The following is a 24,673-nucleotide window of genomic DNA, read 5'->3' as shown; positions in this document are numbered from 1 at the left end:
GAAGCTGACGATAGCTGATATTTTGTACCAACATTCAATGTCTTTAAATTTGACCGTTTTGATGCCAGAAGATTCGAAATATTCAGTTCTTTTCCCCCGGAGTTTTATTCTTGTCAGGGTGGCAAAAGCCTCTGAAACAGCATTTAGTGTGTGTGTGTGTGTGTGTGTGTGTGTGTGTGTGTGTGTGTGTGTGTGTGTGTGTGTAGACGTGTGTAGACGTGTGTAGACGTGTGTGCATCTGTAATAAGCTGTAAGCAGGTGTTTGCTTCACTGGGTTTGTTGGCAGGTTTGTTTAGCTGGCTTCCCATGGGACACTGTGACCCGGGGCATCTGTTGCCCCTGGCACTTTTTCTGCCCTCCAACACCCTCCTTTATCTGTGTCCATGACCTGCTGCCACCACACACACACACACACACACACACACACACACATACACACACACACACACAAACAATCAAGATACAAGAGGTGATTGTCATATTTTAGGTGCCCCATAAATACAAGGGGTCTGAAAAGTTGAGCATATCTGCATTTAGGTAGGAAGGAGAGGGTATTGAAGGTAATATGATAATGTAATAACTGCAGGATAATAATTAGTCAGAATGTAATAAAATGTTCCTCTAATTAGGTCAAAACTGAAATAATAAATCTTGTTAATATAAATTGCCAGATAATGTAATAACATCTTCAGACTGATACTGTAATAATTAAAAAGGAATGTTACAACCTATATAAACCAGCATTTTTATTGCAACTTATTTACAGGGACATTGCATTACATTTTGACCAGTTATTACATCTGATGATGACAGATGATCAAAAGTAGGTCTGCGACCAATGTGAGGCTGGTATGGGTTGGATAGAGTGGGGTTTGGGTGAAGTTTAGCAAGGGAAAGAGTAAGAGAGATGCGCTGAGAGAGAGAGAGAGAGAGAGAGAGAGAGGTGAAAAGGGCTTGAAGAAGGGAAGATGGGGTGAAAACACGGGTGAATTCGCACAGCTGGGCCTGGTAGCGAGAACTGTACCTCTGTTGGCCTTGCATCTGTTTATTTGTATGCAGGTTACAGCCTACACATATTCACCTGCTTAATATGGGGAGCATCAGACAGGATTGGCTAGGGACAAAGTCATACAGCCAACACAAACTTTAGGGACAAAGAAAAAAAAAAAGAAAATTAAGGTGCATTACTTTTCATAACTCCTGGGAGATCAGGCCAAGTAATCGGCAAATGAAGCTGTTGACATGTGCTTTGGTGCAATATAAAAGTTTTCTGGTGAGAGTAATAATGCTGCTATTTGAGAAGTTCATAGACAGAGCACATATTGATATATTTGCCCAAATGAAATTCTGGAGTTGAGTATGGATACTGGTGGGAAATCTTCTCCACACAGTAAGTGATGAATCAAAACATGAGAATGAAATACAAACTGTTTCCTAAACAGCAGTGAGCAGCGCTCCGTCCAGAGAAAGCTGGACTCACCAACGTTAGAACTTTTCCTCTCTGGTCCCTTTGGTTTCCTTTGGTATAAAACATCACAGACCGGCTAGGCTGGTAAACATGAGTGTGCTGTGTGCAGTTTTTGATGTCACATTTCTGGGTATTGAAGTTCAAACAGCTTTCAAACAGTTACCTCTTGCTGCCATTTGGAGCTGCCAACGTGCAAAGTTCTCTAGAGCAGCTAGAGAGGAGAGGCTACGCCCTCTAGACAATGTTATGTGGCCTATTTTATATTTTGTTATTTTGATGCCCTTGGCCAATACTAGATGACGCAAGTGGCACTATTGGTGGTACCCGTGCTTGTATTGGTTCAGAAAAAATTGTGAAAGCTAAGAGTAGATATAAAATCATGCTGTCATCTCTGTCACCACAAGGTCTACTTGACAAGAGCTGCAAAGGACACTCACACAATCCAAGTGGAGATTGACTTGTGAGTGGATGTTGGAAAGACCTTTACAGCTCCTTCCTTCACGTTTTGAGGGCCGTTGTTGAGATGACCACACATCCAGTGTTGTGTGTGGCCACATATATCTTCGGCCAGCTCCTCCGAGCCCTCCAGACTTACAGTAAGTCACCTATTCACCAGTCAGAGTTAAGAATAGCTATTCCCCAGGACCGCTATTCAGCAGTGTGCCGAGCAGGTGGGGAGTTTGAAGGAAAAGAGATTAGCTATTTCTACTGTACAAAATGATTTATGCCCAGACTTTTATCAGGAAGCTTCTTCCCCCCCCCTGCAAAGATCATTTCCCCTGACTTCACCTCACAACGGGAACTATTTTAAGCGTTGGCTCATTAATACAGAGTGATTGGATTCATTGTTCTGCAATCCTGATGGATGTTCTCTGAAGTTTTCTCCCTCCCGACTCCCCTTCCACCCCCTCTTCAATCTTCGGGCTGAATTTCCTCCCCAGAATGGAGTCCCATTGTCTTTTGACTGTTAGATGAATCAGTTGCCAATGCCTTTTGTCGGTTCAGTTCATTTAAATGAAATAGCATCAGCCTCACTCCATCAAACCATTCATAATGACAGTAGGTCTAACTTAAAGCTCTTGTAGGACGTTTTATGTTCAAACAGCCATTGAAGAGGCACTCAACTAAAAGTTACAGTTTATACTCCATTGTAAGTGTATATTCAAATAAGAGACATTAAATACATTGACTACTTGTCACAAGATGGCTAACTGCTGAAAAACTTGAAAAAACTTAAACTGAAAAAACTGAAACTGAAAAAACTCCTTGTGTAAAACTCCCAGTTACACTGTGTTGGGACTACGGATCATTCCTTTGTTTGTTTGGTTGTTCATATGTTCTTTCATTTATTTGTTTGTTCGTTTGTCCATCCATCGCATGTGATATGTCAGACAGGTAAAAAAATATCATATCTCCCACAGCACAACAGAGTCTGAATGACATAGCATCTGGTGTGCATGTCCAGCAATCTGCTCTACAAATTTGCCTCCAGGACCATCAATGTGCGCCACAGTGGATATTCAACCATTTTTCACTTTTTTGAAAACCAGTTTTCCCCATGAGGCTTTTTCATTTATTTACTGATTGGCCCAAGGAGTGACTGCATCACTTGTGTAGTCAACCAATATGGGGAACCACAAATTCCAAAAACAAAACACTAGCAGACAGCTCAAATAGCCCCACAAAAAGTATTTCTATTGTTCCACAACAGACTTGACATTTTGACCTTTTTCACATTAAACTTGTTACTGATTGGCCCAAAAGGAGACTGCATCATTCTTGGGGTATGGCATGTTTACTGTCACCTTGTTTTTATGTCTCTGAATTTAAAGTGCATGTTGTCTTCTTTATTCCCGGTTTGTTCCACGACCCCTCGGCCTGTGAGACCCATTCAAAAACCATTGTAGAAATTGTGTGGGCTATTTTAACTTCAAAAAAAGTTGACTTTGACAGCAGATTTGTTTATAGATGGCTCTGCTTGGGATGAGCTCCATAACAAACAGCACATTGCCATTCTGCCTGCTGTGTGTTCTGCTGCAGTACCTGTAGTCTGGCTCCTATAGGAAGGTAGACTGCTATTTATACATTACCTCCACTGCAGTGGCACCCCACTCCTTTCTTTACACAGGAGAGGAGAGGAAAGGAGAGGAGAGGAGAGGAGAGGAAGACAAGTGGAGATTGGAGGGAATAGAGAGTATCAAGTGTTTGGAAGCGAAAGGAAGAAAAAGAGACAGTTAGATAATTAGGTCTCTACCCTTGCTGAAATCAGACATTATGGAGCACCAAAACACAAAACGGCCTTTACCTTTCCTCCGACTTTTTCCTTCACTCATTTTCTCCACAAGTGATTTGGTGCAGAACAGTACTTGAATTTATAGTGTCTCCCCAATGAACAACAGAACCAAACCCAGCATTACTGAGTGCACACGATTACATCCACATACCTCTGTCTTTCTCAGCTCTTCACTCTAAAAGGATGTGTCCTTTTCAACACATCTCTGAGTCTAGTTTGGGACAACACACACTAACTAGGATTCGACTAATATGCATTTGATTTTTTTTAATCAAATCCCAGTATTGGCCCATATATGGGCAAAATGCTATATCAATCTAACACTAATATTGACATAAGATGCATTGAAGAGCATCAAACTACACTGTTGAATATGACACATCCTTTTCGAGGGCGCTATCTTGAAGCGTGTGCGAATTTGACGTGCATCTATTTCTGCGTCTGTTACCTGCATCTGTGTCAGTGTCCGATGCTGCATGTCTGGTCCCAGCCATAATAAAGCTCTTAACTAGCAGCATGGGAACAGGACAGGGTGTTAGAGGAGCGGGACAGGCAGGGAAATCAGCTGTCAGCGGCCAGATACTTCCGTTCTTCTCATTAATTACTTGTGGGGAAAGGGAGGCGGAGGCCAAATGAGTATTGATTGTGGTGGGCCAGTATAGGGCCGGTTTCACTGGCCTTTCCCACACGTCATTGCCTCTCCACATCCCCATTAAGTGGGAACAAGAGGGATCAGCGGCAAGCTGGGACCCTATTAAAGACAGGACCTCAGGGTGTCAGGCGGGCCGGCTAGCGCGCTCACCACTTCAACATGACAGTAGACAAGACGCCTCTTTCTTTCTCTTTCTCTTTCTCTTTCTCTTTCTCTTTCCTTCTGTCTTTCATTCCTTCTTTGTCCGCATTAGTTTTCGGTTTGGTGAGACCAAATTGGCTCATAAGGGGAGACAAGTAATGGGATCTGGGCCCATAGACCCATAAAGAGTTGGTTTCTGCATGCCTTAGAGCAGAATACGCCTATATAGGAGTCAGAGCCATTATGTGCTCTTAGTTTCCTGCTGGAGAGGCAGTTGGACTGTTTGACAGACTGTTTGTGCTTATTGTTTATTGATTTGTCTCGTCTGTGATAGGTTTACTTTGAATTTTTTGTAAATTTGATTGTGTGTGTGAAAGTAAGCTGGTTTTAACAGAGCGTATTGAGCTTTTCTTGGCTGTTGTTTTCAAAATGGAAAGACAATGGAAAGTCAAAGACCATCAAAAGTCAAACCTTCACTGGGTCTCACTGGGTTTCTTTGATTTGTGTCTCCCTTAATATTTTTTTTTTTTGCTTTACTTGTTTCTCACTTTGCCCTTCTTGTTTGGAGAGGGAGAAACAAGAAGGGGAGAGTGCTCCATTTCTTGTTTCTCACTCTCCCTTCTCTCTCGCCACACCTCAAACCCACAAAAAGCGGGTGGAAATAGCTCGGAAGTCGTTAAAAAAGGTCTCTTTCCCGCTCTCTTTCCGACTCTCCCTCCCCGATCGCTGCTTTTGTTGCGTGACTGATGGTTTTAATTACCTGTTAACTCCCTGTACTCAGCAGATACACATGATAAATGGTCCGGGTGGCTGTTGTAGCCACCATCTGGATGGGGCTAAGGAGTCTAAGGAGCTTTTTTCCACTGTCATACTAAAGACAGCCACCACAGCAGGGGGGGAATTGCAGGTGTACCGAGGGAGAGAGCAAGAAACTGTCCCAGTTTAGATCCGGTTGACAGCTATTTAGTGTCATAGGGGTCGCATCCATTTTTCCTTCCTGAGACTACAGACTGCGACAATATGCCTCTGGAAAAAAAGAAGCCCATATCGCCCCGGTGGGGAGAGAGATTGCTCTAGACGATTGGGCAGCAAATTGCGGCACTTTACATGGAGATTGTGCTGAAGGGGATGGGAGGAGGGAATGTGAAACTACTGTAGGTACACTGTGGAATGGATGGAGAGACGTGCATTAATGTACTGATATATAGGTGCTAGGGTGCCAAGATGGGTTTTTGAAGGCCAATACAGATATTTCGGGATTGATCTTTGATTGATTTTGTGCCAATATTCAATGTCTTTAAATTTGACCATATGCATGCTGAAAAATGATTATAATAATAAAATATATTCCTGTGTACTGTGTACCGAATCTGATCAGAATATCTCATTAGAATCAGTTCAGGTTCAAGTCACAAGGAAACAGCATTGCTTTCGTAATTCGACCTATGTCCGCTTGAAAGAGGATGTTGGGGAGGGGCATAACGCAGGGAAGGACTGTTCAAAAGTGTTCAAAAGTTTAAAAAAAAAAAATTTAAAAGTGCAATATCTTGAGCTGTCACAAACTCCGTATTCTTCAAAATGAATAAATTCCAGCCTCGCAGGATGCAACCATGGTGTCTTAGGAAAAAGAAACAGGGTTTTCACCACTCATGTCAGTTTGAAAGTTGTGAAGTTTCAGGTTTTATAAGATGGGAGGGACAAAGGGGGGGATTGATCAAAAATCTGTGATGGTGTTATTGATTGGAACGTTTATATACACCTATTGGTACGCAACGAAGTAACCACTACAACATGACATTTTCCATTTATTGTTAGGTGTATGTTATAATATGGGGAATTAGCTGAGAAGTCATTTTTCATGTCATTGTTACTTGAAAGGCTTCCGTTAGTCAACCAGTGTAGTATTGATCAATTAAACAATAAAAATGTAATCAATCAAACTGCATTATACCCAAGGCCAATATTGGCCCCATATATCAGTCTAACTGATACATGTGGTACCTGCCCACACACACATATAAACACACACACACACAGTGAGGTGTAGGTTTCTCTGTGTCTTGGGGGAATAATGCAGAGGTCAATGCTTATTGGGCAACAATATCACTTTAACCCAGCTTGATTGAGTTTAACCAGTCAGATCAGTGACTTATTGAGTTGAGTTTAACATCAAGTCGGTATAATTAGGGTGTAAAGACTTTAGATCCAACGGGGTATTTGACCTCTGTCATGTCTCCATGGCATCAGTGTTTATGCTCCGAGTCCATGGCAGCGAGCAGATGACCCACAATGCACTGGGAATGACCTCCAGCGTTAATGAAGGGCAATGATAGCCCCCAAGAGAAGACCCCAAGTCACTTTAGTTTTGGCTCTGGACTTGTAAATGCAGCCTTTGTGGACACACACACACACACGCATACATTCACACACACATACACATGCACATTCAGAGACTCTACGAATGTGACATTGGTCCACATGATTACTTAAGGTCCCAGTGGTGGTGTTGGAGATGAGTTCAATTCATTCATTCATTCCCCCAGGTCCCTAGAGCGACTATGAATTGCTTCTCAAGCACATACCAAATGGAGGCGGGTATTGAATGGAATTGAATTGAACTGAATGGTGCTGAATTGAATTGAATGTGTGTGCGTGCGTGCGTGCGTACAGTACGTGTGTGCATGCGTGTGTGTGTTCCAGTAAAAGGTAATCTTTTTAGAGTGTGTCTCTATGAAGATGCATCTGAAAGACCAGTATCCATTATGGGAAGGCTGCAAGAGAAACAACCAGACACCTAGAAAGGAGACAGGCATATTGATATGACTTTGTTGTAAACAAGAGTATGCATATTGTGTATGCGTGCTTCTCTCTCTCTCTCCCTCTCTCTCTCTCTCTCTCTCTCTCTCTCTCTCTCTCTCTCTCTCTCTCTCTCCCCCTCCCTCCATCTCTCTATCAGCAGTGAATCAGTGAAGTGTTAGGACATCGTTTAAGCTCTCGCGCAGCATCAATACTGGCTCTATTGATTTTTTTAAACAGTTAATGGAAGCCTTTAGGGCAGGAAAGCTAATTAAAATCATATGCGGGTCAAGCTCATTTAAAGACTCCCCATTAGTTTACGTTGAGCTTAACCACGCTTGACTGGAAAATCTATCCATTGGGCATCGTAATTGACTGGTGCTTCTAATGGCTTTCCGATGCTCCTGTAGCTCGGAGAAAGAGAGCGAGGTCCTCCGGCAGATTTCATGCCGCGGCTGTAATAACCCACGTAGAAGAATCATTGGAGAGGATTGCTGTGTGTCCTGAAAGCATCTCCTCAGCGCCCGGAGACGGTGACGTGTTTCGTACTCCTGCCTTTGGAATTAAACAAGCTGTACCCACCGGACTCGTGCGTTTCAACCCCGCCTCCGTTAAGCTTGTCATCTCAATGGGACTTTTGTGATCCAACTATACAGATCTGACCTTTAATGAGACCGCATTGCATCCGCACTTGGTTGTTATGAGTCTCCAATGGCTCTATGCTTAAATATGTTCAGAAATTCCCCAAAAATATTCAGTGTTTCCTCAGTCTTTTATTCATGGCAAGGTGGAAAAGCCTCTGAAGCAGTATTTAGTCTGTGGGACACTAAAACTCTCCACTGAAACCCAGGATAGTGATAATAATAACGGCATATTCATGCATACTTGTATGGACTCTCATCAAATGTCTCATTAGAATCAGTTCAGTTTGAGGGCTTCTCATAGTCAGCCAGTGTAGTATTGATCAATTCTACAATAAATATGTAATCAAACAAAGTGCATCATATCCATCCATCCATATCAGAGGTGGACGATATCTGATTTTCAATAAAATACCAATATTGGCCCAATATATAAGTCCAATCCTAGTCCTTAAGCCTTTTCCTCCTCCTCCTATCCATCTCCTGACATTGCAGTGTGCAGAAAACCAGACTGCATCTAGATTATCTAAGATTCCATTCACAATGTGAGTCTAACCACCTCATAAACCTGCCAGGAAGAGCTGAAGTCAATGCGAGGAAAATCCAATTTATCCCGTGTCTAGAATCCAGTTAATGCACCCTGGCATGATCGGGTGACAAAAGTCCCATCAAAGGGATAAGCATAGCAGAGACCCTCCGCTCAGCCTCTCTGTTGTATCATTAAGAGCGATGCACTTATGCTTCTGGACTGCATGCTCTTGCTTAAAAATGAAAATAGTTGTTTTTAGCTTTGAGATAATACTCCGTCCCGTTTAGAGTCAATATTTTCCAAGCATTTAAAAAGCCTCAATTAGACCAATTGCGGCTTTCATAAGATTGTTAAGGGAGGGAAGGCTCTGTGTGTTGTGCTGTGCTGAGCTCTGTTTTGACGTGCGTGGCAGAGCCGCCGCATCTCTGCCGGCTATTATTTTCTGCCAGGAGATGGTCTAGCTTCTCCAATAAATATGTTGTTTTTACACATGTCAGCTCTCGTCTGCGTGCGCCTGCGCGTGCGTGCGCCTCTTGTGTGCGTGCGTTTGTATTCCCTGCATAATGCGCTCGCTTGTTTGTTTGCACAACTTGTGTGAGTGAGCGTTTTGCAGTGCCTTGCAGTGGGAGGCTGATTTTAATCTGTGAGTCAGGGGGAGATTGCATTTAGGCTGTGTTTATTGTTCCCTATCAGGGGCCAATATGCTAACGGCAGATGCCAGCCACCTCACTGTGACTGGGTTCGCAAACCATGCCACCCCGCCGCCGCCGCTACACCCAGCTGGCACGCATAGCACAGGGAACCCAGCGACTTAGCAGCTTCAACAGATTGGCTCATTACATAGCGTTAGATTATATTTATCAGATAAAAGCCCCCCGAGATGAATCTCCTCTCCCACCGAGGGCCGCGGAGGCAAAGGATATGAGCGCGCTCTGAGTAAAACGGTCATATGAGATGTAATATGTAATAATAACGCCTAATAAGATGTCAGGAGTGTCGGGTTATTGTGCCGCTGGCCTGGCGAGGGTTGATTTTGCGCTCCAGCTGCTCCGCACTCTCTTTGTGAGGGGAAAACATGCACGCACATACATAAATCCACATAACCCCCCCCCCCCCACACACACACACACACACACATACACTTCCTGCCCTTTGAGCTGATTATGCTAATATTATTAGCTGTTTTCAATCACGCATGATATTATGTTGTTCTATTTTCACTAACATTTTAGAAGGCCTACTCCCATTTAAAAGGCTATTATGTTGCCCATTATGAAGGAGAAACCAAGCATTGAAATGTATTTAATGTCAAAGTGAGTGTTGCTGTGTACTGGCTGCTGTGCGTCTAACCCCTCCAGCCCCGTTTCATCGGTCACAGAGCTTTGGCTGCGGAGACGGATCCAGTTCAGATTACTGACCTGAGTTACTGGCTGCTTGATTAACTGCATGTTTGTAGTCATTTGTAATCATAGTCATCATGGGTTACTGTAGCACATGAGTAACAGCCAACATGTTTGCAAATGCATTGTGTAAAATCACTTAATCAGTCGCACTTAAGAATAATAGAATAGAATAGAAATAGAATAGAACCGCAGTGCTATATGAGTTTTGTCTTTTGCATATCCTTCCTACAAACACATAGACACAGACAGACAGACACAAACACACACACTCAACACCCATTGTTTTGCCCTTTTTGGAACTCTAAAGAAACGTGTGTGTGTGTTATATTAACATACAAACCCCACCAGTGTTTCAACTGACATGAGGGTGAGCAGATAATGACAGATTTTTCATTTTTGGCTGAACTATTCCTTTAAGGATTCAGCGCTTTTACATTTTAACCATCTGGAAAGCCCAAAACATATAAATTCCAGCTACTTTCCAGTGACATTCTCACAACCATAGTTCCCTCCAACGCTGGAACCAGCATTTTTACAGTTTCTGGCCAAACTCTCTGGCTCCAGTGCCTCCCTGCCAGCCCATTTAATGTGATTTCTTCATTCTGGGACGATAGCCTCTGTCTTGAGCTTTATGTCTTCTTTACCCAATTGTATCCTCTCTCTAGCCCAACACTTTTTCTCAACCTTGATTTACCCGGGGAGAATTTGCTGAGCTTGCTTGCTCTTCTTCATTAACACCCTTTTTTGCTGTCACATACAAATTCACACGTGAGAGCGTGTTATCCAAATCACTTTCCCCGCCAAGTTTTTTCCCAAACAGTATGGAGATTCAAACAGGCGACCACACATATGCTTCTCTAATCTTTTAGCCGACTGCCACCCCACTCTCTCCCACTCTCCTCCCACCCGCTTCCTCACCCGTCTCACCAAGAGAGGAGGAAGGAGATTTGGAGAGGTTCTGGGAAGGAAAGAGCAGGGGAGGGAGAAGTATGGGGATAAGAGGGGATAAAGCGGACTGATGGAGAACGGACGGTGAGAGAGAGGCAGGTGGCGAGGAAAAGAGGGGATGAGCAGACAGAAGCAGGCGGGGATGAGGGACAGAGGTGTCCACTTTAAGCTCCTCTAATCAGATTAGTAGCAGTGGGCCTCTCACCGCCAGGTTAACAAGCTAAAACCCTCAGCCGCCAGTCCCCAAAACCCAAAACCCTCGACCCCAAAACCCCTAACCTCAAACCCCTACACTTCCAGCCCCTATCCAAAAACCCCAAGCTTCCAGACCCAGTCCAAACAACTACAATTCAGTTTTGTAAACAAATTTTGGGTTTGATTCAGGAAATCAGAGAGTGAACCTTTACCTAAAACCTCTTGCCCAGGCAAATTACTCCACTATAAATGAATGGTTGCAAAAAAAAAAGCGTAATCCTTTCACTTTGAATACACACGAGGAATGCAGGCCTACATTTTCTATCCTCAAAATGAGTCAGCTCTTACGCTAACATTAGATGATATAATATACCATAATGACTCTCAGGGCAGCCGTATCTGCTGACCTCTCTTGGGAGTTCTGTGCAATTATTTACACAGCAGAATCTCATACGGCAAAGCTAATGTAATTTAGTCCAAGAAAAGAAGATATATACCTCAACGTGTTTTCAATTAAAATACGCTGCCGTCTCGCAGACACTCTTGTGGGAAAAGGGAATAGCTGTGTGAACGCTGCTTCCAACGACATGAATGTAATGAAGCCGATATTTACAGGTAGATGATTGAAAGTGAGCGTGGGGGTGTAATTATTCCCTGTTTAAGCCTCAATCTACAGGAATGTACGCGCTCTTGTTGTCATTCATGCATTTCTTGTTGGAGTTACTGTTGTATGGCTTCATTTTTCACTGGCTATGTCCATAGATAAACACTATGCATGAGATACACATCCTTATCAAACTGCTTGTCGGGATACTTGGTTCTCAAATCTGCTTAGATGTGCTGTTATTTACAGGGCAATTAGAAAGTGGAATTCCTTACATATTCAAATTACACACATACAAAATAAATATACATTCAAAAAGCACCTGAAACACAGTGATGTAACAAACCTTCCATCTCCCATGTGCAAAGCCTGGCAGTGGCCGTCCTGTAAGGAAAAAAAAATATTTTGTGGTAACACCCTGTAACTCTGTAACACCCCTCCAGTCATACTGATGATGGTTGAGCCCATTAGCTTTCAATATGTCAGTTGTTTTTTATTAATAATAATCTCTTCCATGGCAGCGTTGTGAGTAAGTACTCATGAGGTTTTTTCTTTCTACCTGAAATAAAATGTAATCAACAAATCTGTCCATTATACCTTATCACAAGCCTCATTCAACTAAATATATCTTTATTCAACAACATATCAGACTAATTAAATGAGACTAAATTCAACAAATTATTGCAAGTGAGTGAAATCAGTTTGAAACTTGCTGCAGGAGCTAAATCGAGGGCACACTTTTATAACGTGTGCACATTTTATTAACTGTGGGCACATGTTCAATTGTATGTAGAAAATAATGACAATGAGGGCACAAATCAAGCAAGACACAGGGGGAGGGAACAATATATATCTTGTGTACTCAAATTAATGAAAACGATAGCACAAGATCTCAAATTAATGAAAACGATAGCACAAGATCTATTTCGTGTGTACATGATATAGTGAATCATGGCCTGGAAATATATATTTTTTGTCCTGCGGCCACAAGCTCTGTACCCATGCTGAATATTTTGACCTTAACCAGTCTTGTATCCTCCATGTTTAATGTCTATCAGTTGTAGATCACTTTTATGAGATGTCTAGTACCTGTCGAGTTGTAGCTTGTGATGTCAACAACTCCAGTCGCTGATGGGAACCCTAATAAAGAAAAGGAAGAACAAATGTGGCTGTTGTGATACAGCGGAATGAGCTGTATTTTTTTGTATTTTGATAAGATAATATGAAATGTGAATGATCCTCGTGGGGAAATATGGTTGTTGCAGCAGCAGATAGTAATAGGAAGTAGAAATGTATGAGAAGCATGAAAAGGTATGGATTAAAGCATTAAGAGGGTCTGCAAAATAACAGCCGAGCATTAGTGTGACAAGCCAGACGAGTCTCATGAGCATACTGAGACAAAGAACAAAAAGAAAAAAAAAATGAATGAAAAATATTCACAATATTAAAGTATACTGAAATTATGAATGTGAAGTATGAAATAACTACAAATTGTACAAGTATATATATGTCTGGAGTCATTGACTTGATGTGACTAGAGTGAAGACACTGATGTGTGTCTGTTGTGTTTTCTCTGCAGGTCCGTCGCTGGTGGGGGCTCTGAAGAAGGACTGGGCCTCTCCCAACAGCATCGCCCTCTCCTGGCAGGAGCCCGAACAGACCGCCCTGCCCATCCTCGACTACGAGATCAAATATTATGAGAAGGTACCGTGACTTCTGCTCATGTTCAATCTGTCAGGTCCAATCTGTTTGCATGAAAATGGTCAAAAAAGATGTTGAATATTAGCATAAAATATCGTCTATCAGCAACTTCCTTTCAAAAACCCCAAGTCAGTCAAACCCTAGTGGTACCCCTGTTGAAACACTGTTGCCACACGAAGACATGTAATGATTCTTAAATCTGAAATAAATTGCCTGAACTTTTGAGACAAGGACTGATAGTGTGTGACTAAATATGATGCTAAATATGATTTTTACATGCTCTTTGAGGCTGTAAAAGTTTTGTTTGTATTTAGAATGTTTCTAAATGCCAAAATGCAGACCCGTATTTTGACTTATGATTGGTTAAGAAAGTTTGACAAAGCTTCATTTCCATAAACAACAAAAACTCTTCAAGAATATGTGTGAATAGTTACTGACATAAGCATAGGCTATATAATAAGATTCATGACTGGGGCAAGTCTCATACCGTCCTTTATCATTTTGTAGGGAAATCCTTAGCTTTTAGGTGTCATTGTGTGAACAGTGAAATCTAGTCCTCAGACAAAGATCTTTACAGTCCTCGGTAACTATATGGAGCTGAGTCATGGCACAGTGTTGTAGTCACTGATTAAAGAGCCACACACACCACTGTTGACCTGGGATTATATCCCGCGAAGACCTGTAATCCATTCTACTGTCTAAATAAAGGGAAGTAGTGATTCAAGTAGGGGAGCTTAGGCTGTTTGACACAGCATCAGTGGAGATTGTTTGTTTGTGTAGCCAAATAAGCTGACTGCTGGAGTGTGTCGTCAAGCTCTCCAATTTAAAATCCTATTATTCTGAATCATGGTTGGACCGATGCGTTGAGTTGTCGATATATGGGGCCGATATTGGCATCTATATCGCATCTGGGCCGGTCAGAGTCGTCCAATACGATGGATATGATGCAAGTTGCTTGATTGCATATGTTGTGTAGAATTGATCAATACACTGGTTGTCTATTCCACACAACTATGCATGAATATGTGTTTTTTTAGTAGTACAGCTTGGGTTTCATTGGAGCGTTTTAGTGTCCCATGTTCTCAATGTTGTTTCAGAGGCTTTTCCAGGATACATTTTGTAGGAGAATTTTTTGGAATTTGTTGGCATGATCCAATTTAAAGATGTTAAATATCTATACAAAATATCTGCTACTGGTGGCTTCAATCCAAAAATATCAGAAATTAATTGGCATTGAGAAACCAGATTATTTTGATCACCCACTTCCCACCTTCTCACATACCTGCCCACAGGAACATGAGCAGTTGAGCTACTCGTCCACACGAACCAAGGCTCCCAGTGTGATCATCACAGGTCTGAAACCGGCAACCTGGTACGTCTTCAGCTTACGCACCCGCACACCGGCCGGATACAGCTCCTACTCTCCGAAATATGAATATGAAACCACAGGAGACTGTGAGTACCTCAGTTTGTCTGTCTACACTACACTTTGCTTGTGGGGAAGGGAAGGGAATGTTCTGTGTGTGTGTGTGTGTGTGTGTGTGCTCTCTATCTTCTAACTTCTATCCATCTGGGGATGTTCCAAATCCAAATCCACTTTGTGATTTAGACTGATAAGGTAGCAGTATTTTTACATAAAAAATCATGGTTAGTGCAGCTTTAAAGTTAGGGTCAGGGGTTAAGGAATGAACATAGTCAATGGCAAGTCCTCATAAGTATAGTAAATTGTCTGTGCTTGTATTTCCATAAAATAATACCTTTAATTACCCTCTTTTTTCAGAAAGGGGACTTCATCTTGCAGCGCTCCTCTCTGTCAGCACTGTCACAGACAGGAGATGCTCGCTGCAAGCTGCAGCTCAGGGTCAGGTAGAGTTCATGTAGCCTGGAGCAGCGCTCAGGGCTTCCTGCTTAAAGGCTACAACAGCAAATAATAAACCCGCATATGAGCCCGAGCGGAGGAGCGCCCGTATTAGGATTCCAACTTGCAATTTTTGGCTAAGGGCCTGGGAAATTTACCCAGGGAAGAGTAAACACACACAGTCACATAATCACATTCACGCAGCCGCTTTCATCTCTCACCGCTACCTTTATTTTCCAAATTATTTTTACTTCTACGCCCAATCGGTGTGTTCATCTACCGCATTGTCAGCGATGCGGTCTGTATGCCCCATATAGGTTGCGTTCACTGACCCTAAACGCCGTAAATGCCAGCAAACCCGCTACAACGGCGATCGAATCAATGCATACGATCAATAGGCGAGCCTCACAATGCAGCCCTGATGTTAGGTGTATTTTGTATCGATGTTTTTTTTGTTTTGGTTTTTTTCGTGGAGCGGCTTTCATTCTCGACTCTACTTGTGAAATACAAAGGTCCAGCTGTCCTTTTATGTTGGGTCGGATATTGTCGAGGGGTGATTTGGCCTCACAGTGGTCCTCTCCTTTCCAAAGCTGCAGAGCTTTGCTTTATCTGCGGGATCAGACGAAGCGCAGCCAAGCCTTTGTACTGCCTGGCCTTTTATCTAGAAGAGAAAGCAGCTTTGGCCAGCCTCACTCCCTCTCTCCCTCTCCCTCTCTCTCTCTCTCTCTCTCTCTCTCTCTCTCTCTCTCTCTTTCTCTCTCTCTCTCTCTCTCTCTGTCTGCCTGTCAGTCACTGTCTCGATTGCTTGTTTTTCCATCTGTCTGTCTGCGTATGTCTGTCGCTTCCATCTCTCTCTCTCTCTCTTTTATTCTCTCTCCCCTCACCCCATCTCTCATCCCTCACCTTGCATCCCTCAGTATTCATTCTCTCCTCCCTCTCTCTCTCTCTCTCCACACACACACACACACACACACCTCATTACAGCAGCGTCAGTCCGACACATCTGGTTAGTTAGTGATGTGAAGAGTGTGTGAAGCTGATCGCCGGGCGAATCTTCTTGTGCAGTGATCTGGCCGCCACCACTTTCACTCCCTCTCCCTCCGAGTGGCCCGTAATTACCTCCGTCCAGCCCAACACACACACACACACACACACAGCAACACACACTCTTGACAGCACACACACGTACACACTCTTGACTGAACACACACACACACCCACATACTGTATAAACCCTCACATGGCATGCTCATCATGCAAGAGACCACGCATCCTGATCTCCAATTCATATTCATTAAGTGTGAAATATTATAGAAATACGTTTGGTAATAGCAATCATCTTTCAATTATCTGGGATTCGTTAGCCTTGTGACAAGACAGAGAAAAGGGAAAATCATGAATATCAAATGGGGCCAATTTAACCAAATGATCATGGACTAAATCACAATTTCATGAATGAATAATATTAATTAAATGGCACCAGGCATATGAATCACTCCAATACAAAAGCTGATGAAGGTTTTTTAATACCAGATCAAACATCTCTCCATATTCTGCTGCTATCCGGAGAGAGTGCATTGTCAATGCATGGTGCATTTATGGAAAGGGGAATTTAAGATGATGTTTAATGAAAATCCCCTTTTTTGCCCCCTGTCTTTCACTTCATCCTCCTCTCCTCGCTCCAACCTTTTTATCATCCTTTCATCTACTCTTTATGTTCCCCTCCTCATATCCCTCTTTACCCTCTTTTCTTTCCCTATTCTCTTTCTTCCCGCCCTTCATCTTCCCCTGCCCTCCTCTTCCTCATCATCTTCTCCTCCGTCTATGTGACTTCCTTTTCTCCCTTTCTCCTCTCCCCTAACCGCTCCCTCACCGTTCCCATCATGCACCACCTCCAGCGTCAGACATGGCGTCCGACCAAGGCCAGGTATTGGTCATCGTCACGGCAGCGGTGGGCGGCTTCACCCTCCTCGTCATCCTCACCCTCTTCTTCCTCATCACTGGACGGTAAGATGACTTGACTTGATTTGAATTTGTTTAACTCAATGTGTCGTTACTTTATTTTGTTTTGCAGAGAGGCATTGCAATACAGAATTAAATGGAGTTGCTCAAAACCACATACAGAAGAATTCAGCACCATAAATCCATGGACAGTTCACCATGCTATGAAACACGCTCATTTTACATTTTCGTCATTTTGCTGACACTTTGATCCATAGCGACTTACAGAGGTTATGTTGACATGCACACAATAATGCTACTCTTGCCAATACTCTGATTAAGACAATAGTGTGATGAAGCTGTTTACATGATTGTGTAAAGTGACACCTCCCCTAATAATCTGGTTTACATGTGTCATGTACTTATTGTCAGTATTCAAACAGAAATGACAGAAAACTGAAGGAACTTGAGCTGCATCACCAACTACCCATGATGCAACTTGATCCACTTAAAGAAATGTGATGAAGGGGTTTACATGTTGTGACTGGTAAAATCACACTTAAAGAAATGTGGTCAGTGTGTGAGCAAGTAATGAGTTCAGTCAGAGGTCACATGACACATGACTGCAGCTGGGTTTGAACCTGAGACCCTCTTCAGTTCCAGGTCAGTCTCTCTGACCACTAGTCTAAGTTAGTGGTAATCCACGAGACCCTCATGTTTTTATTTTGGCAACATCTTTGGTAAAAAGCATCACTTCCCAGGATTTTTCCCAGGAAAGAGCTACCAGACACAAGGTGTTGAGAACAGCAAATGTAAAAGATTTCATGAATTGGCTATAGGTTGAATCACAATTGTGTTACATTAATCGACAGTAGGAGCAAAATGGATTTTTATTGATATGAAAATGCCGTGGATTACTACTTTAAGGCTCTGTGGAGTGTTTTACACCCACTTTGAGCTGGGATATATTTGGTACAAAGCGAACTGCTGAGCGGTGAACTTTAGTAGGATGAGCTGTTCCACCAGACTTCCACCAGGATTCGAACCCCTGCGGATCGCCAGTCCATCACCTTCACCGCTCACTCACTCACCAGCCATGACAACCTACTCGTCTACTCTCCTTCCCACCGTTAGAGGCGAGAAGTACCACACTCTGAACCCAAAAAAGCAGCTAAAAAGGAGCTGAAAGCGAGGGGAACGTACAGTCTATCTCTCATATATATAATGTGATCTCAGCATGTGTAGGAGGCCCTGTGTTTCTCTTTTGTTCTAAAAAAAAACAAAAAACACACCAGCACAAGAGGAGCGAGAGCTAAAGCGAGCCCTTTAGGCTTTTCCCGTCGGCGCGCTTGAAGAACCCATTTTCTAACCCGAGGCCAGCTAAAAACAGTAGAGCGGTGGAGTGTTTTTCGACTCCCAACGCGATCTGTCGTCGGCGTGACCCCCCGGCCCCCGTGTAGGAGGGACTCTCGCTCTCTTTCGGTTTTAAAAAAGCTCCAAAAGTACTTGAGCTGCCAGAGAAGGCTGAGGGCTTTCGGTTTGTACGGCTTTCAGAGAGGCGGCGTGTACAACAGCGATAAGAGGAGATATACGAGGGGTTTTAATGCCCGGTTAGCCTAACAGCTCGCTAGCTTTACATCTGCTGTATGTTTGGATCTGCTCATGCTAGCTTGCGCGGGGCGAGGCTTATACCGCAAACTGTGAGCGCGAAGCCGTAGCGCCTACACAGATCTAGCCTATAGCCCAAGAGTTTACTGTACGTGTCCATCCTTGAGTTGTCCTTCTGTCAGTCTCTTTAATTCTTTCACCCTCTTGTCCTTCTTTCCTTTCATCCCTCTTTTCTTCGCTGCCCTCTCTAGCCTCGGCGGCAGGGAGATCTGGCATGCTGAAGTGACTACTACGGATGTTAGGGCAAGAGAGGAGTGGTTTGAATTACATTGATGCTTTGATTACGGCTCTGGGCAAGGTTGTCTAACTGAGGTGTGTGTGTGTGTATGAGAGAGAGAGAGAGAGAGAGAATCTGTGTATGGATGTGTGTGAGTATGTGTGTCTCCAGTATTAGGCCAGATTCTTCCTCTCATCCCATTCTGCCTTGTGAATGTGTGTGTGTGTGTGTGTGTGTGTGTGTGTGTGTGTGTAGTGCTTACGCATATGTGTGTGTGAATATGTTACTATACTGTACTAGCCTCCGCGGCAGAGAGATCTGGCATGCTGAAGTGACTACAAGGGATGTTGGGCAAGAGAGGAGTGGTTTGAATTACATTGATGCTTTGATTACGGCTCTGGGCAAGGTTGTCTAACTGAGGTGTGTGTGTGTGTGTGTGTGTGTGTGTGTGCATGTGTGTGAGAGAGAGAGAGAGAGAGAGATCTGTGTATGGATGTGTGTGAGTATGTGTGTCTCCAGTATTAGGCCAGATTCTTCCTCTCATCCCATTCTGCCTTGTGAATGTGTGTGTGCGCGCGCACGCGTGTGTGTGTAGTGCTTACGCATATGTGTGTGTGAATATGTTACTATACTGTAGCAAATACTCAATCTCAATAGGCCAGAGAGCGGTTGAGAAAGCCAAGGTCTTTGTGTGCGTTAGCTGTCTTTGTGTGTATGTTAACTGTCTGTGTGTGTGTGTGTGTGTGTGTGTGTGTTAACTGTCTTTGTGTGCGTTGTCTTGTGTCGGTGTGTGCGGCCTCTTTTCAACATGAAAGCCGGAGAGACAGAGGGATAGGCGGATAAAGGGGATCAGGGGATAGGACTGGAAAAGACAGATAAAGGCACATGCCACCATTTCTTTAATGAACAGCTTGACCCCATCAGCAGAGGTCAACAGTGGCTTTCCAAATCCCCCTCTCCTCCTCTGTGCCAGCGTTACCCGCCACGTTATCGGCTCTGTCTATCAGTGTCCAGGCCGCCGCAGACTTCACTTAGCGGGAACCCAACCTGGCAACCCGCGGCTCATAGCCCTCTGACATCTGCTCTAATCTGGCAACCCGGATTATGTTAAGTCTTCAAAGGGAGGGAGGCTCGCAGACCTGTTCACATGAAGCCACACACACTCAGACGAGCATGCGTTTCCTCAGACACACGCTTGCTCCGCCACTACAGTCAGGGCGTTTTCACTGCTAGTTGATTTAGAGCAGTTATTTCAAATTTCGGTATATGAACCAAAGCAAATGATCCATGTTCCACAAACGCAGCTGAAGCTGATGCTCCATGATGGTTTACGCTAGAAAAAAGTGCTTTTAATAATATTGATATTATTTTATCACCGCTTGATTAAATAAAAAATGAACTGGAACCTCGGACCAAGTCGTGCCATACATATTGACTAAACGTACAGTGGTCACAGTGAGGAATCAGTCTGATTTCTCACCTGCACAGACATGCGCACTTTCTGTGCCTCAGGTATTTTAATTGGAAAATTGCAACTTCATTAACATAAGTGGTCTTAATGAATCCGGCGCTAAACTGGAGAAAGCTGCACTTGTGAAGTTTTTGCACATGGCAGTAATTAGCGCGCCTCTCAGTAAATACGGCCCTCCGTGATCAAACTAGATACCAGTTCATTATCTGCTTTCTCCCATCTTTCCCTCTCTGTTATCGTTGGTGTTTCAGCCTTCTGCGTTCCTTCTTCCTCTCTGTAGATGTTAGTCCAACTCTGCTATACTGTCATGATGGGTATCTAGGAAACTGAGCCACTAATTGACTTTAATGATATAGCTTCACTGGATGGGATTGCTGATAATTCACTGACTGTAAATTGTTGTAACTACTGTCATTTTCACCATATATTTCTACGTGTTTGGGAGTGAATGAGCAGCAAGCAGTGTGATTGTAGAGGGGGAAAATGGTTCCTGCCTTTCATTATGATCATTATGAAAAGTGTGCCATGACATGGGATTTGATATGAGATGATTTCATGCATCTCATTCTATTCTGTATGACTTCCACATCCACTGGATCAATGCACTACTAGTCATTCACTACAGCTGAACCTACACTGCATATATAGAATATTGAATTTCCTGCTTTTGCATATATGCATTGTGATATGTATAATCTATGTCCACAGTCCCTTTGCACTGTATTTGAAGTCCTGCAGTCTTTGTATCATGTGTGTCAGTATGTAGGCTACTGTATCATGTTAGTTGTCAATTACCAATGGAAACAGAAACAAAATTTGATAAATTCCTCAGTATTGCAAATGTTTTTACGCTCGCATGAAAATGATAAATAGCAATGTTGAATAAATAATGATTTTGGCTCAGCATGATCAACCTTAATGATTAAATTTCATTGCACAACTGTTCAAAAGTGGCTTTGGACGTTCTGAACGGTCTGAGAAATATCTGACCTCCCAGAAATGTCATCTACCATGTAAACATGTCCTCATCATGGCTGTATGATCATTAGTTGGTGCATCAGAATATTACCAGGGGAATTTCTTTGTTTTGGTCTTCAGACAGCATGATATAAGGCCAACATTAGCTGACACCAATGAACAATAACAACTTGTCCAATACTAATTAGTTCTTAAACACTCTTTACATTTTTTTTGTGGTTGTTGGCATCCAAGAAGCCAATTTATTCACTTCAACCCAGCTGATGGAAACACCTAAATCAATGTGACTAAAGCAAATTTCTGTTCATTTCGTGTACTTGGCAGTTGAAGTGATTCTGGTTCTGGTTGTGATTCTTATCGGGTGTGTGCAGTTTCCTCTGCCCCAGCCTCATTTTTGATTTCAATATAGCACGCAGTTGGATAAGGTCCTCTATAGTCTTTTGCAGATGCTGTCATCTAATCTCTCAGTTTTCCAGACTTCCTTGGCAGCAGCTCTCTATCAGTTGTTGGCTGTCTGTCAGCCTCTCAGCACCAGATGATAAACTGTCACTCACACACACAGGGGGAAGAGGCAGGGCACGCATGTGTGGGTGTTTGCACGCGTGTGTATGACTCCTACAGTATGTTGAGCAAAACCATTTCATTCTCTCTGTGAATATGTTTGCGTGTGTGTGCGTGTGCGTGTGCGTGTGTGTGAGTTTTGTGGTTTTTATAGAGCTCCAGCACTGAACACCGAATCACACCTCCTCCATCTTTATCACTTCATCTCTCCATCCTCCCCCTCTGCTAGCCATCCCTCCCTCCATCCATCCATCCATCCATCAAAAAGGTCATGGCCAGACTCCTACTGCCTATCCTCCTTGTTTTTGGGGGGGTTTTCGTTTATTTTTTGTCTCCATTTTAGTGCTAAGCGCTCATTCGTCTGCACTGCACTTCCCAGAGATCACCTGTCAATCAAACAGTGTGTCCAGTACTGTGACGTCTTTTTCCTCGGATTATCTGTTGATGCAGTTTGAGTTTCTAAACTTTTCTTTGTCTGTTCAGCCATGGTGGCTATCACTGCTCATGCTAACTACCCAGTTCTTCTTCTGTTTATTCCAAACAAACTGCCAGAAATGTAAAACGCATCACTTCTTGTGCATCAGAGGATTTTTCCCAGCAAAGAGCTACCAGACACCAGGAGTTTAGAACAGATAATGTGAAAGCTTTCATGAACTGGATATAGGTTGAATCACTATTGTGTCAATCGGCGATAGAGAGTAGCAAAACAGACATTTATTTATATGAAAATGTCATGGATTATGACTTTAATAGGCTAATTAGCCTTTCTCTGATATTGCTGCACCTCTGCATTCCCCCTCCATCTGGTTTCTCTCTGTAGGGCTTGTTCTCTCTCTGTCTGCTGTATCTATATCAGATCTGTCTTCATCTCTTTCCCTTCCTCCTTTCCACTTTATCCTCTTCCTCCCTTCTTATTTTGCTCTATTTTGCCCACATATGAGGGTGCTCACCTCTCCGTATCCTCCCATAAATCTGGAGGCAGATTTTTAATTGCCTTCAGTTTCAATAGGAATGAGAAGTTCATGAAGTTGTTAAAGTGAACTACAGGTGCCACTATTCTTTCAGATTAGAGTGTATGAGTGGGTTAAGAGTAGGCTATGAATAGTATGGCCCATCTGCAGTAGTGTGTGTGTGTTAACTGAACGGTTTATTGAAAGGCAAGTCATCACACAGTCAGTTAATCTTGTATTGAGTCATACATTACAATAAGCAAGTGAAAAAATGACCAACGAGGTGACATAAATCCATTTGTTTCCAATGCAAATAATGAAGTGTAATTTTATTGATACTAGTGGAGTGATCTGCCTCATTCTGCCTTGTTTCAAGACATTTACACTTGATTTTCTTGAAGCAAGTCAAACTGCTTTAGAGACAAGTGGAATTATCTCAGCCCATTGGCAGAATTTATCACTTGTTTTAACAGTAAGATCTTAGGACTAAATGCACAATGTGATGATGGGTAGGCTTTATTTGCAGTATCTAAACCATGCCAAAATCACTGAGATACTTAAATGAATAACCGGTTGGAGGGCAATATCATAGCAGCTGGGATTACTGTGGCATTTTAGGGGCATAAGGGGTCATTTCAGAAAGGTAGGTCTCACAGAAGAGGAGTGTTTGAAGGCTTGCCTTTATCAGCTGAGGATCCCCCTGTATCCTGAGCGATCCTGTGCGACCATTGGTCCAACAATGGAAATCAGTCCATGCCCCATCTTTGACTGACTGGTATCTTATGGGTTCTTATGGGAATCATCAGCTTATGAGAAACTATCCCTCTATCCCAAGCAGACAGAAATCTCAAACCGCCAACTGGCATCATCTCTTCCCTTCTAAAATCAGGATAAGTCAGTTTCCTCTCCTGTGAATGATCAGACAGCCAAACAGTGTTGATGCCCATCGCCATGGATACAATCCAAGTAGTGGGAATATCACCTAGAGGAATTACACATTCAAAAGTGTGTTAGTAGGTGTTTCATCAACTGAAATAGCGAGATGACTAATTATGAAGAAAATTAATGGGGCGATGGGGGTAATCATAGCTTAATTCAACTTCTTTTTTCAGAGGCAATAAAAGTGACAATATATTTTTGGCTGCTATTATCAATATTACTGTAACTGAGGAGCACATTACTACACGACTAAGCCTGTGTATGAATGTGTGTTTTCCAGGTGTCAGTGGTACATCAAGGCCAAGATGAGCTCAGAGGAGAAGAGGAGGACCAACTATCAGAATGGACATGGTAAGGCTGATTTCTTTCCTTCACTTTAATTTTTACAGATGAAATTTTGTTTGCGGCGTTGCAGATTTTGACGCAATTCGCTCGGAAAATGAGAGGGGCGAGGGCATAGCAAAGCCCAGGGTGACAAATGGAAGTTTTAGTCTAGCTAAAAGTCCATAAAAGGATTAAAAGGAATAAAAAGCAATAAGAAACCGAGAAGCAGCCGGGGCACTCGGGGTTAGCAGAGCCGGTTCAGATTCAGTGTCTCAGGTGGTGACTCCGCGACTGAAAACGCACTGTGGATCCAGTAAAACCACAGAAAGATGAGGAATAAAAGCGAAATATTGCAAAATAGTACAACTACCTTAGGATTAGGAACTGACACCAAA

The 24,673-nt window shown here is 43.0% G+C and overlaps 1 protein-coding gene across 2 annotated transcripts in view; it reads left to right on the top strand.

Annotated features, from left to right (window-relative positions):
- LOC139918003 (ephrin type-A receptor 6-like) overlaps nucleotides 1-24,673 on the top strand; it is a 172,629-nt gene that overhangs the window by 128,529 nt on the left and 19,427 nt on the right. For both annotated transcript variants that reach the window (XM_078285969.1, XM_071907256.2), the window contains exons 6-9: nucleotides 13,250-13,374; nucleotides 14,664-14,826; nucleotides 17,128-17,236; nucleotides 24,235-24,305. In XM_078285969.1, the coding sequence (XP_078142095.1) occupies nucleotides 13,250-13,374; nucleotides 14,664-14,826; nucleotides 17,128-17,236; nucleotides 24,235-24,305 (468 nt within the window). The remainder of the gene's footprint in view (nucleotides 1-13,249; nucleotides 13,375-14,663; nucleotides 14,827-17,127; nucleotides 17,237-24,234; nucleotides 24,306-24,673) is intronic.

The sequence above is a fragment of the Centroberyx gerrardi genome, chromosome 10, assembly GCF_048128805.1.
Source record: "Centroberyx gerrardi isolate f3 chromosome 10, fCenGer3.hap1.cur.20231027, whole genome shotgun sequence".
NCBI lineage: Eukaryota > Metazoa > Chordata > Actinopteri > Beryciformes > Berycidae > Centroberyx > Centroberyx gerrardi.
This window is presented reverse-complemented; position numbering and strand designations above follow the sequence as displayed.